At 40.4% G+C, this 14,136-nt stretch overlaps 2 protein-coding genes across 5 annotated transcripts in view; one reads left to right on the top strand and one right to left on the bottom strand.

The window, feature by feature from the left end:
- Positions 1–1,010, bottom strand: part of UMAD1 (UBAP1-MVB12-associated (UMA) domain containing 1) — a 253,280-nt gene extending 252,270 nt beyond the window's left edge. The window contains exon 1 of one of the 3 annotated variants that reach the window (XR_004351373.1): positions 777–888. The gene's annotated coding sequence lies outside the window, so the exon portion shown is untranslated. Of the gene's footprint in view, positions 1–776 lie in introns of all 3 variants that reach the window. The other 2 variants (XM_032642596.1, XM_032642595.1) reach the window with 2 other exon arrangements.
- On the top strand, positions 992–4,326 carry RPA3 (replication protein A3). 2 transcript variants are annotated; one of them, XM_032642599.1, is made up of 4 exons: positions 992–1,207; positions 2,382–2,456; positions 3,272–3,380; positions 3,941–4,326. In XM_032642599.1, the coding sequence occupies exons 1-4, from the start codon at positions 1,181–1,183 to the stop codon at positions 4,021–4,023; spliced, it is 294 nt and encodes a 97-aa protein (XP_032498490.1). In that variant the 5' UTR covers positions 992–1,180; the 3' UTR covers positions 4,024–4,326. The 2 variants fall into 2 exon arrangements, with proteins under 2 accessions (XP_032498490.1, XP_032498489.1); XM_032642598.1 differs by having other exon boundaries at positions 992–1,279.
- Positions 4,327–14,136: the final 9,810 nt, after the last annotated feature.

Raw genomic sequence — 14,136 nt, 5'->3', positions numbered from 1 at the left:
AACAGCCACATAAGCCAGCAAGAGATTCAAGAATCCCCTCAAATCTCCTTCAAACGCGTTATCCTCCACGCCTCCTCATCTCCCCTCCAGAGTCCTGAGGTGTGGAAAGCAATAGGGAAAAAGATTCCTGGGGAGTTAAGAAGAAGGAGTCCGTACATCATATGCACAAAACTCAGTCAGCTGGGACCCTGCCATTGAGTTATCTAACCTCCTCATTCTGCGGTTAGGTAAATCACGTCTCAGGAAGAAACGCACCTGCTCAGAATCTAACAGCCATTTAAATTCGTCTCCTCTCCTAGCCCAATGGTCCTTCCCTCACCCACTCCCAAATGCTTCAATTCGTTGCTAACAGTGAGGTGAGAAAACCCGCACCTCCACAGTGTGGCCAGAATGTCGGGGCTAGAAAGGGTCATAGAGGTAATGGGGTCAGGCCCCTCCTCTCACAGGTGGGGAAACTGACGAAGGAAAGTAACGCAGCTGGGGCGGTAAATCAGCGACCCTCTGCCACCGAGCAGCAGGAGCTTCACAAAGGCGATGAAAATCACTGGCGACCCCACTTCTCGTTTCCAGAGGGCGGGGGTCAAAAAGAGACCCGCTCCCTAGGTTTCATTCAGCAAGAACCCCGCGCTTCCCAAGCAGAAGTGGGAAGAGGGGAGGCGGGGAAATGCTAACAGCTGGTGGCGCAGCACCGAGAGTGCCACGGGGGAACAGGTACCCACTCCCGCCTCTCTCTTCCGCAACAGTAAGGCTGCGGCGACTCCCGCGAGAAGAGGTACCTGAAGCTCGCGCCGCAGTCCCCCGCCGCACCAGCACTGGAGCCCGCCACCCTGCTTCCGGCGTTAAGTCGCGGCGGGGAAGACCGATACTTCAGAAGGGAGCCTCAGCCCCGCCCCATCCAAGCCCCGCCTCCACGTACGCTTCGCGGAAGACCCAGGTAACTTCCGGGACGCCGCGCGTCCCTAAGCAGCCGATCCCCACTTCCGGACGGGTCCTTGCCTTTTTCTTCGCTTTCGGGGGACTGCGCGATTGCTATCGAGATTTCCGTGCGTTTGATTGGTGGAGCGAGAGTGCTGGCCACCGCCGATTGGTTTCGGAGGAATCCGCCCCGTAGACGTCCGTGGGGCGCACAGTCTCAGTTGTCCGCTAGTTTCCTGCCGGCTGCTGGCATTGCGTTGTAATCATGGTGGACGTGATGGAGTCGCCCAAGGTGCGCATCAACGCCAGCATGCTAGCTCAGTTCATAGACCAGCCCGTTTGCTTCGTAGGGAGGCTGGAGAAGGTGCGCACACTCACCACCCTGGGCTTCTTGGGGGAGGGGCTCCGTGACAGTCAGGGTGGCGGCCTCAGGGTGTGTAACGGAGGGTGAATGAGGAGGCACAGCCTTACAGCATCACTGCGCTCCCCATTGCTTTATTTCTCACAAGGGAACTTTTTGCACATTTTTTAACCATTGCAGCCCAATTTTGGCGCTTCTTTTAGGACGCGGAATCGCGACGTTTTCGAACGCGCTCCTTTCTAAATTCTAGCGTCCCACCCTCGTTTGTGTTTACTTAAAGGAAATGATAGACATAACTCCATCTACTTCCTGGTTTTTTAGTTACCCAGATTTGACTAGTCCAGTTTTCTTGTTTCCTTCTTTTATGCAGTTTCCTCTTTTCTCAGACTTCATTTTCTCGTTGAAGTCTCTTTTCTATAAAACATTCTTTGTACTTCACTGATCCAATACCAGTCTGTTATTTTACCCCATTATTAGAGTGCAGCCCTTCATCCTGCTGGTGAGCAGCAGGCCCAAAATGTCGGGACCAGGGAACCTAGAAAACTTTTGTATAAAGGCTTATTAGTTTATCTCAGTCACATACCTTCTTGAAATAGGTGTATTCGGACTTCACAGATAGGGAAATTGGTTAGGAGTAGTGTATGGTTCAAGGCCTCAGTAAGTAGCAAAGCTGTCATACAAACCAGATCTGACTGCACTCTGCCGCTGTCTTACAGGACTAGAACCTAGGTTTTCTGACAACCAGTTCTCTCTTTACTTCCTCATGCCTAATTTTTAAAAACATATCCTCTGTGGGATACGTACCATTTAAATCATGGGTGGCAGTAGATCTCACTTTTAGATAATATGGACTCTTTAATTGTTCTTAGCATAGGGTTGCCAGATTTAGCAAATAAAAATACAGGACACATTTGTATGGAAAATGTTTGTTGTTTATCTGAAATTCAGATTTAACTGGGCATCGTTTGATCAGGTATGTATGGTAACACATGATAATGTGAACCAGTTAAACTGTTCAAAAACAATTGCTTTGTGTGCATTGATTAAGTAAGTTTGGGTCAGTCTGCTCATCTTTTGTCAAACTTTTAATATTTTTATTTTTCAGATTCATCCCACTGGGAAAATGTTTATTCTTTCAGATGGAGAAGGAAAAAATGGAACTATTGAGTTGATGGAACCTGTGTGTTTAAGTATTAATCCTATGTATATTATCGTTAATTCTTCATCTTGTTTTGGTTTGTTGCTCATGTTTCTGATTCTTGGAGTGGATGTATAAAGGACCAGCTTATCAAACTTCCCTCTCTAAAATCAAATATTTGTCCTTTTCTTACATTATATTTCCCTTTACATTTCTAACCAATGATTTTTTTGGCTCTGTTATTTTTTTAATACACCCCTTAAATGCTGGGTGACAATTCTCATTCCTTATGAAAATTACATAAGAAAAATCTTCCGTTTAAATCACTTTTTCCTCCATCAAGAGTTTTACATTTTTAAAATTCGGTTTTCTACTTTTGTTTACATTTATTTTCAGTTGTCACTTGTTTTTACATTTTATGTTTATTGTACTTAAAAATATTTTCTTGGTCTTTTATGAAGACAGATCTGTATGCTGTTTGGTTAATGGATGCAGAACACACTGTACAAATGTAGTTAATAGAAAGTTCCTTTCAATGGGTCCTTTTAAACAAATTACTCCTTATGGAAATGCTGGACATTCTCAGTATCCTTAAGTGATTTTGTCTTCAACTTAAACATTTAACTGTATCTTTGGACCTGAAGCCACTGCTAAAGGTAACAGGACTAGTGACATGCTAACAGTAATAAGTACTCAAACATTTTTTAACAAGTTATAATTCCATTTTTGCATTGATAAATTTTAAAATGATTTTGCTACATGAAATGAAAGATTAGTAAACTGTAGATCAATTTTCCAAGTTAATTATCAACTGAAAATGTGATAACACCAAGTTGACATTTTGTTCTTTGTGTTAGCTTGATGAAGAAATCTCTGGAATCGTGGAAGTAGTTGGAAGAGTAACAGCCAAGGCAACCATTATGTGTGCATCTTATGTGCAGTTTAAAGAAGATAACCATCCTTTTGGTAAATAAAACATTCTGTAATTCATGGAATTAGGTGGAAAACAATTTTAACTTGCTATATCTTGGTCTTGAGTTTCAGTCCTGCTACGTTTTCAATTTCTATAGAATTTTCTGATCCAAAAGGAAAATGGTAGGACATTTTGGCCTGTTTCTAAACAGTGCTTGTGTATGTAGGAAACTCAACAAAGATTAATTAATTAATATTTGTGGAGAGAAAAGTTTTTTAAATGGGGTAAACAAAAATAATGTTAATAGTTATGTTTGATTTTAATATATAGATTAAAGGCATCAAATAATGCATAGCACCTAAAACACAACCAGGCAAGAACTGTGCCTGTACAATGGATGTCAAAATGGGTGGTCTCCTATACTCCATGTCTTTTATTTTTTGGAGCCATGGTTAAATATGATGATCTATATCTCAGTTTTAGGAAATGGACTGTGAAAACAAGTTGACCTCTAAAACGGAGAGAAAAGAGAAATAGGTATAACTCTTTAGATAGTAATTGATGTTACAGCTTTCCACTGTAGATTAAATGTTTGCTGAACTGTTTCTTTCAGATCTTGGACTTTACAATGAAGCTGTGAAAATTACCCATGAGTTCCCTCAGTTTTTTCCTTTGGGGGTTGTGCAGTATGGTTGAACTTGATGAATTTTTTATGATTGCCAATGAGCTACATTGAAGATTATTAAAGGAGGCCCCTGATATTTAAAGGAGAGATTCCTGTGATTTTTAATACTGCTATTTGTTCTCTTTTTAATTTCATTTACCTAACATTATTAGATATTCCAGTATGGCATTTTCAACAGAACTGGTTTATTGACAGTTCTCACCTAAATCCTCATAAAGGATCATTTCTCTGGCATATGGTCAGATTGGATGCAAGAAAAAAGCAGCTGGCTGAATTTAGTTTTCCATTTTAGTAATAAAAGTTTAAATGATACATATCGTTGGTCATATCATTCTTATTCTTTTAGTCATCTGTTCAGGCACAAACTTGGAATTTCATAGCTGTAAGGTCAGGACTTAGACTTACCAAATGAAACCCTGGGCCAATTGTGCTAAGAATTTACTTGCTACCTCATGAATTACACCATGTTAATTACTTCCTTGACACTCTGTGAAAAAATGATTTTATTAAAACAGCAAATAGAATCCAACATCTTATGTAATTTGTGAGTACCTACATTAGTCAGGGCTCTCTAGAGAATCAGAACCAATAGGATATATATGGATATATATATATATAATTGTTATGCAGATTGGCTTACATGGTTATAGAGGCTGAGAAATCCCAGGATCTGCCATCTGCAAGCTGGAGAACCATGAAAGCTGGTGGTATAATACAGTGCGAGTACGAAGGCCTGAGAATAAGGGAAGATGATGGTGTAACTCGCAGTCTGAAGACCTGAGAACTGGGAGGACACTGGTGTAAGTCCCAGAGTCTGAAGGCCCGAGAACCTGGAGCTCCAGTGTCTGCAGGCAGGAGAAGATGGACATTCCAGCTCAAGGAGAGAGCGAATTTGCCCTTCCTGTGCCATTTTGTTCTATTTGGACTCTCAGCCGATTGAATGATGCCCACGTACTTTGGCAAGGGCCATCTTTACTCAGCCTACTGATTTAGATGCTTAGATGCTAATCTGTTCCAGAAACACGCTCACAGATACACCCAGAATAATGTTTTACCAGCTATCTGGGTATCCCTTAGCTCAGTCATACTGACACATAGAAGTAACCATCATAGCATCTCTTTCTCAGGATTTTAAAACTGAGCATTCACTAGCCCAAAAAAGGGATACCTGATCATTAAAACAGTTGGTGGAATCATTTAATTTTTTTTTAATTCTTTCCAACTGTCATTATCCTTAATTTGAAATTCCTACTGACTTGTACTTCATACCACCAAGTACCATTGGGAGTGAGCAGGCACGGTGTCGCAAGGGTAGGACAGTAATAGAGTAACTGGTGTCCTATGTGGCCACAAGTTTTATGGCCTGACCCATTTTCTTCAGTTAGGAAGTAAACTAATTCTAAATCCATTTAGGTTGTAAATTATACCAGAAATATTTATTTTAAATTAGTACCATCTTCAATTTCAACTTTCACCGCAAAATATTCTACAAATTACTTAAGCAACAGAGCTACTCATGGTAAAGCATTTTATTACAGGAAGTAAAGACAATCGTAATTGAAATTTAGGTGTAGGAGGGACATCAGCTAATCTCAATAACACAGTGTTATCTCCAGTGCTAGAGAAGGGGTCAGTCCTCAATTGTGTTAACCTCGGAAAACTCAGTGCTATTAAATGTTAAAGGTGTCCTGTTTGAAACCTCCCCTTGAACTACTATGTTCAGTAAAGTGGACTAAATGACTAGGGTACCTTGCTTTCTGACAAGTGAATCCTTTACAGTAATGATTTATGGTGCCATTTCTCTGGCCCCAGCCTCACCTCTGAGCTGTTCAACATCTGCACTTGCATGTCCCACCAGCGCTTTAGCTTGAATGAGCGTAGTTTGAATAGATGCAGCCCCCCTGCCTTGTGTTCCCTGACTTTTTAGTAATAATTTTTTAAAGATATTTCACATATATAATTCACCTATTTCAAGCGTACAATTCGGTGGCTTTTAGTACACAGAGTTGTACACCCATCACCACAATCAATGTTAGAACATTTTCATCACCCCAAAAAGAACTCCTGTACCATTCACCTGTCATGGCCCAGTCCCTACACCACCACTACCTGCTCCCTCGCCCTAAGAAGCAACTAATCTACTTTCTGTCTATAGATTTACCTGTTCTGGATATTTCATATAAATGGAATCACATATGGCCATTTGTGACTGACTGATTTAGCATAATGTTTTCAAGGTTCATCTGTGTTATAGCATATATCAGTGCTTCATCCCTTTTTATGGCCAAAAGTATTCCACTGTACGGACATACCACATTTTGTTTATCTATTCATCAGTTGCTTTACATTTGGGTGGTTTCCACCATTTAGGTATAATGAACTATGAACATTCATGTGTAAGTTTTTGTGTGTACATATTTTTTCTTTCTCTTGGGTATATTCCTAGGAGAGGAACTGCTGTATCAAATGGTAAATATGTTTAACTTTTGAGGAACTACCAGACGGTATTCCAGAGTGGCTATACCATTTTACATTCCCAGCAGCAGTGTTTGAGGATTCTAATGTCTCCACATCCTCAACACTTATTATCTGACTTTTTTATTATAGCTATACTAATGGGTGTGAAGTGATTCTGATTTGTTTCTTTTAAAGTTACCATAAGCCACTCTGTTGGCCAGAAAAGCTTGAATTGGCCACAAGTTTCACTTTTTCACCTTTTCACTGCCACTGCCACTACAAGTTCAGACAATTGTCATCTCTCACTTGAGCTATTCCAACAGCCCTAAATATATTACTGGACTTACTGCTTCCAGCCTCTTCCGATCACCCGGCCAATAGAGTTGCGTTAAACATCAATTGTACTACAATCGATACTACAAAGTTTAAAAACCAGAGAAGTGTGAATAGGGGAAAACTTCCTGGAAAGCTTACAGTGGAGAAACCTGGCCAATATGACCTTAATGAAGTGAACAAGGTTAACATCACCAGTGATGACATGTGGATAAATCGTGTGCCCTCTGATGTAACGGGATAAGAAAGGCGCTTCACCTTTGTGCTATTTTTTCATACATGCATAATGCCAGTCTAAGCATGAGAAAATATCAGACATACCCAAATTGAAGGGCATTCTACAAACTGATCAGTACCCCTCAAAACTGTCAAGGTAATGAGGAAAGACAGAATCTCACAGAGCACAGAAGACTAAGGAGACATGACAACTAAATGTCATGTGGGATCATGGACTGGCTCCTGGAACACAAACAGGACATTAATGGAAAACAGGTAAAATCTGAATAAAGTCTGAAGCTAAACTAACGTACCAACGTTGGTTTCTTAGTTTGGACAAATGTACCAGAATAATGTAAGGTAACATAAAAGGAGACAAACTGGGTGAGGGGAGGAACTCTATCTTTGCACTTCCCTATAAATCTAAAATTACTCCAAAATAAAAAAAAGCATTGAAAACAAAATCAACACCCGCCAGAGGCTCCCCAGTGACTAGGTCAAGTCCACATTTCTAATTAGCAGTTCAGACCCTCCGCAATCTGACCACGTCTCACTTCAGTCCCAAATCCTACTCTCCCCTGGAAGCAACCCTCCAGCGCTGATCTACTGTTGCCAGAACACACTAGAGCCTTTAAGATCCGGATGCTGTTGAACTTGCTCTCTGCTCTGATTGGAATGTCTGTCTCTATGCCCAAAGGAAAACATTCTCTAAGCTTTCCCTAACTTGGGCAAGCAGAGTTACTTGCTTTATGTTATATTCCTCTCATCACACTTAACTTGCTCATAGCCTTTTTTGGGGATTAAAAAATATATAGAGATTATATGTTTTTATAACACTACAAAAATCAGAAAGTAAATTTCCTACTGTCTCCCCAAAGACACTGCTATGGATTGGTGGATTGCTTTCCAGAACTTTCTCTACATAAACTGTCTGTAGGACCTCAATATACTGCCCTGCAACATGCATTTTTCATTTAATAAGTCTTGGCAATTAACATACTGAGCTATCTCATGCTTTTTTTTTTTTTTTTTTTTTGCGGTACACTGGTCTCTCACTGTTGCGGCCTCTCCCGTTGCGGAGCACAGGCTCCGGAGGCGCAGGTTCAGCGGCCATGGCCCATGGGCCCAGCCGCTCCGCGGCATGTGGGATCTTCCCGGACCGGGGCACGAACCTGTGTCCCCTGCATCGGCAGGCGGACTCTCAACCACTGCGCCACCAGGTAAGTCCTATCTCATGCTTTTTAATGGTTGAAAAATATCCACTGTGCCAAGTGTTTCCTAATTTATTTAACCAGTCTTCTAATTAGTCTTCCCCACTAAGAAGAGGCCCTTATAGATGAAGAAACTGTAGCTTAAAAACCTGTCTTATTTGTATTTCCCAATGCCTAACACAGTGTATGAATAAATTAGTTCATCCATCCTGGTTTGAGAAGCCACAAAGCTGAGAGAAGAGGTAATGAAGGCCTGAACCATAATTTGGTGAAGCGACAAAGAATAGGAGGCCAGGAGTTGAGAATATATTATAATGGATTCCATAGGACTCAGTGATGATGCTAGGACTTACACAGGGTAAGAACCAAGGATGAGATCAACAGGTGAGAAAGCAATAATTTCACTTCAATACAAATTTAAGTAGTTAATAGGCCCTTGAGTAAAGATGTCCAGAAGATATTGGAAATGTAGGACCAGACAGAGATTTGAGAGACAACCTGCCTAATATTTAGAGTAGACTTTAAGAGATCTACCAATTAGAAATCTCTAATGGTTTGAAACCCATTTTTCCTAAATTTGGGGCAAAATGCATTCGGCAACAAAACCTGATAAGAATTGTAGTGAGGCTACTTATAGTCTTTATTCTACTTCCAGTAAATACTCATATGCTTCACTGAAGAAATATTATTACCATGTTTGAGTAGAGGGTGCTGCCCCTCTGGGAAGGGTGTTTCATAACATATGGTAAATATACCCTCTGACTTTTCTAACATCAAAGAATTCTGAAGTACATATGGCTCCAAGAGTTTCAAGTTAGGGATTGTGTTCCTAAATCAGGGAACAGCATCCAGAGGAAGAAAACCACAGAACCTGGGGGGGAACTGTGCACTTATGGAACAGCAGTGGGAGAGTGACTGAGTCAGGAGAAGGACCCCAGTGGTGCCCAACACCTAGTAAGCACTCAATAAATATTCATTCACTGAAAGAATATCATGAAAGGCAAGGAAAGAGAGTTTCAAAGACCAGTCAATGATGCTGAAAGCTCAAAGAACAGAAGATGACGACTGAGGATAAAACACTGACATTACCAACTTATATATCACACATTTCTAAAAAGGACTAGGCTACAAAAATAAAAAGGGAAAACATATCGAAAAAGGAGATAACAACTACAAAAACACTCAAGAGGAAATAAACTTAGGCTTTAAATTTAACTCCAGGTGTGCCTGGGAAGCTAGGAAAAGGAAGGAATAATAGGCCATAGAATTTTAATAACCTTAAATTTATCACGACAATCAAACTTTTCCCTAATATTAAATTCTAAAAGGAATATCACACAGAATCTAATGTGAGGGATGAGGAGCTACAAAGTGGTTGCCTTCAGTCATAACTTTACAGATGTTTTTCAAATGATTGTTTTTATTTTCATCTGATAAAGACAAAATTAAAACCAACTCTGAAAACATCTCTTCATGGGGTATCACTTTGAGTGATAAACTAGTATTACTAAATTTATAGAATTTTGAGGTTGTCTTTTAAGGTATTAACTTAATATGGATTAAGTCACTCAACAAATATTTTGTGTCAAGTCCTGGGCTAATTGCTAGAAATACATATAACAAAGTCCCTAACCTCTGAAATTTCAATCTATGGCAGTTTAGCATAATTGCCAAAGATGTCTCAACTCAGAACTATTTAATTTGAACTGGTCTAAGGTTTCAAAGAAATCCATCATGATTAAGAACAAACAAATTCTGTAGGTTCTATTCAGTGAAATTCCAATTTGGTTTCCTGCCTTACTCAATTCACATGGAGTTCGATTCTGATCAGTTGCTGAAAGAAAACTAATAATCCTAGTACCACAGGTTATCATTCCTAAAAAGAGGATGCTAAATCTAGAGTATTAATAAAGCATAGGTTTCAAGTTACTTTCTAATTGTGATATTGGTTTGAGGTAAGCCTCTTATGTTATGACCTCAGTTGACCTAGAGCATAGGGTTTTGTTTTGTTTTTTAACATCTTTATTGGAGTATAATTGCTTTACATTGCTGTGTTAGTTGCTGCTGTATAACAAAGTGAATCAGCTATACGTATACATATATCCCCATATCCCCTCCCTCTTGCGTCTCCCTCCCACCCTCCCTATCCCACCCCTCTAGGTGGTCACAAAGCACCAGCTGATCTCCCTGTGCTATGTGGCTGCTTCCCACTAGCTATCTGTTTTACATTTGGTAGTGTATATATGTAAATGCCACTCTCTCGCGTAGTCTCAGCTTACCCTTCCCCCTCCCTATGTCCTCAAGTCCATTCTGTACGTCTGGGTCTTTATTCCTTTCCTGTCCCTAGGTTCTTCAGAACCTTTTATTTTTTTGTAGATTCCATATATGTGTGTTAGCATATGATATCTGTTTCTCTCTTTCTGACTTACTTCACTCTATATGAAACTCTAGGTCCAACCACCTCACTACAAATAACTCAATTTCTTTCCTTTTTATGGCTGAGTAATATTCCATTGTATATATGTGCCACATCTTCTTTATCCATTCATCTGTCGATGGACACTTAGGTTGCTTCCATGTCCTGGCTATTGTAAATAGTGCTGCAATGAACATTGTGGTACATGACTCTTTGTGAATTATGGTTTTCTCAGGGTATAGGGCATAGGGTTTTAAGATGGCTAATTAAGACCAGAGGTGTAGGCTATGGACAATTTATAGGGTAATACACTCATCTTGGGGGCAAGGATTAAATTTGTCATTAGCATGCCATTGTTTCTTCTTTACATATTACAAAATGTCAGAGGCAGGACATTATGTTCTTTAGAATTTCCTTGTCTTTAAGATTTGGACTGAACTATAGTGCTTTCACATATGAAAAACATTTTTTTCAACCTGATTATTTCTGTAGGTGGGGAAGTAAAGAACAACAACTTCTGTGGACTCTACATAATGCAGTATTTAAGATGCAAAATTGAGAAAACTTAGAGCCAGTTCTCAAAAAAACACTGAGCACTGTAAGTTGGAAGAAAGGAAAATATATAAGCAGTGTAACAGTTTTGGGCAATGCCATAGATGACACTGTGACTTAATTAGCCCCCTTTTTCAAAAAAAGACTATTCAGTTTTCACAGAAGTTTGAAATATTACCCAGGAAAATCAGGCAACTATTTTGGCTGGTAAGAAGAATCTCTCATCATAAAATGTTACATTGAATAAAGTTTATTTAATAATAATAGGTTTAAAAAATGGTTTCACTGAAAGATCTTGGTATCTTGTCACCCTGAATCTTGAGAGATAATCAGCAAGGAGAAATTCTTCTATGGAATAATAGCTAATTAAAAAGCTAGATAACTTAATATTATTTTTACCTTAGATATTCATTTTCGAAATGAATATTATTTAGGTCTTAACATTTATTTTCATTAATTCAACTTCACTTAATATACAATGATCATTTAAAGCCAAACTGCATTAAATAAATTTAGCATAACTCTATAGAAAATCAGAAACACTATCACATTTCACTTAAACATTTTAATATTTTTCTTTAGCTTGTGAGGAGCTTTAAGTGTTATGAAAACATTAGACCTGATGAGAAAATACATTTATTTACAGAGATTCATCTTTTCTTTTAAGTAATCAGGGTCCTAGTGAGTCAATTATTTTTTTCATATTGCTCAGAAATGTTATGCCTTAATTGGTCATGTATTTGACCTTTCATGAGAGGCAAACAGTGGACCAAGAGCTGCCTCATTTTGGAATCTCCTCAGAAATGACTAAATGTCTTTCAGATGAACATATTATGGATCAAGGGAGGAGCTAGAAATTAGAATCCACTGCCTCCAAAGCAGGGGAATTTGTAGACTTCTTTTACTTTTAGAACTCAGTGACCTAGAGGAATTAACCCACTGGGCAATTTCCTTCACTCTCAGCAGTATGATTAAGTCATGAAAACAACTCAGTATGAGATATGATATGTATATATTTCTACCCCACTTGTTTCCAAAAAAAAAAAAAGAATTTAAGACAGCTGCAAAGCCTTCTATCCCTTCCCTGTTTTCTCATCATAAATTCATCCAATGTGACTTTCCCAAATGTAAACTTGAGCTACCAGTGGAAGGAGAATGGGACACTCAATTGATTTACTATCATTTGTCACCAGAATATTAATCTGCTAAAACTGGCATTAATATCCTGCTTTAAATCTTCTTAAGGAAAACTTTAAAATGTCATTTCAAGATGAATAAAATATGTTCTATGTTGCTTTTCTTCCTTATTTTATAACTTAAACCTATTTGAGGTACAAAATTAAGAACATATTTTAGGCAATTCAGGGAAAATACATTACCAGTACATATGAACTCAAAAACTATACCTAGAGAGACCTTCAAGATGGCAGAGGAGTAAGACGGGGATATCACCTTTCTCCCCACAAATACATCAGAAATGAATCTATATGTGGAAACAATTCATAAAGAACACCTACTAAACGCTGCTAGAAGACCTCAGACTTCCCCAAAGGCAAGAAACTCCCCACGTAGCTGGGTAGGGCAAAAGAAAAAAGGAAAAACAGAAAAAAGAATACAGACGGGACCTGCACCTCTGTGAGGGAGCTGTGAAGAAGGAAAAGTTTCCACACACTAGGAAGCACCTTCACTGGTGGAGACAGGGGTGTGGGCAGGGGGGAAGCTTCGGAGCCACGGAGGAGAGCACAGCAACAGGGGTGCAGAGGGCAAAGCGGAGAGATTCCCGCACTGAGGATCGCTGCCGATCAGCACTCACCAGCCCGAGAGGCTTGTATGCTCACCCACCGGGGCGGGCGGGGACTGGGAGCTGGGGCTCGGGCTTCGGAGGTCAGATCCCAGGGAGAGGACTGGGGTTGGCTGCGTGAACACAGCCTGAAGGGGGCTAGTGTGCCACAGCTAGCCAGGAGGAAGTCCAGGAAAAGGCCTGGACCTGCCTAAGAGGCAAGAGACCACTGGTTGCGAGCACGCGAGGAGAGGGGATTAAGAGCACCGTGTAAATGAGCTCCAGAGACGGGCGCAAGCCACGGCTATCAGCACTGACCCCAGAGATGGGCATGAGACGCTAAGGCTGCTGCTGCAGCCACCAAGAAGCCTGTGTGCAAGCACAGGTCACTAACCACACCTCCCCTCCAAGGAGCCTGTGCAGCCCGCCACTGCCAGGGTCCCGTGATCCAGGGACAACTTCCCCGGGAGAACACACGGCGCGCCTCAGGCTGCTGCAACGTCATGCAGGCCTCTGCTGCCGCAGGCTCGCCCCACACTCCGTACCCCTCCCTCCCCCGGCTTGAGTGAGACACAGCCCCCGAATCAGCTGCTCCTTTAACCCCATCCTGTCTGACTGAACAACAGACGCCCTCAGGCAATCTACACCCAGAGGCGGGGCCAAAACCAAAGCTGAACCCCAGGAGCTGTGTGAACAAAGAAGAGAAAGAGAAATCTCTCCCAGAAGCCTCAGGAGCAGTGGATTAAATCCTCACAATCAACTTGATGTACCCTGCATCTGTGGAATACCTGAATAGACAACGAATCATCCCAAAATTGAGGCAGTGGACTTTGGGAGCAGCTGTAGACCTGGGGTTTGCTTTCTGCATCTAATTTGTTTCTGGTTTTATGTTTATCTTAGTTTAGTATTTAGAGTTTATTATCATTGGTAGATTTGTTTACTGATTTGGTTGCTCTCTTCCTCCTTTTTTTTTACACATAGATATATTTTTTTCCCTTTTTCTCTTTTTGTGACTGGGTATGTGTGTGCTTCTTTGTGTGATTTTGTCTGTATAGCTTTGCTTTTACCATTTGTCCTAGGAATCTGTCTGTCCGTTTTTTTTCTTTGCATCTTTGTTTGTTTTTTAGTATAGTTTTTCGCACTTGTTACCATTGGTGGA

Source organism: Phocoena sinus, chromosome 9, assembly GCF_008692025.1.
Source record: "Phocoena sinus isolate mPhoSin1 chromosome 9, mPhoSin1.pri, whole genome shotgun sequence".
In the NCBI taxonomy this organism is placed as follows: Eukaryota; Metazoa; Chordata; class Mammalia; order Artiodactyla; family Phocoenidae; genus Phocoena; species Phocoena sinus.
Note: the sequence above shows the minus strand (reverse complement) of the source record. Positions and strands in the feature narration are given on the sequence as shown.

Excerpts from the sequence above, each read along its gene's own strand:
- RPA3 (XM_032642598.1), top strand. The coding sequence starts at position 1,181 with ATGGTGGACGTGATGGAGTCGCCCAAGGTGCGCATCAACGCCAGCATG. Across the intron at positions 1,280-2,381 it reads TCGTAGGGAGGCTGGAGAAG|ATTCATCCCACTGGGAAAAT; the intron begins GTGCGCACACTC and ends TTTATTTTTCAG. Across the intron at positions 3,381-3,940 it reads AGAAGATAACCATCCTTTTG|ATCTTGGACTTTACAATGAA; the intron begins GTAAATAAAACA and ends TGTTTCTTTCAG.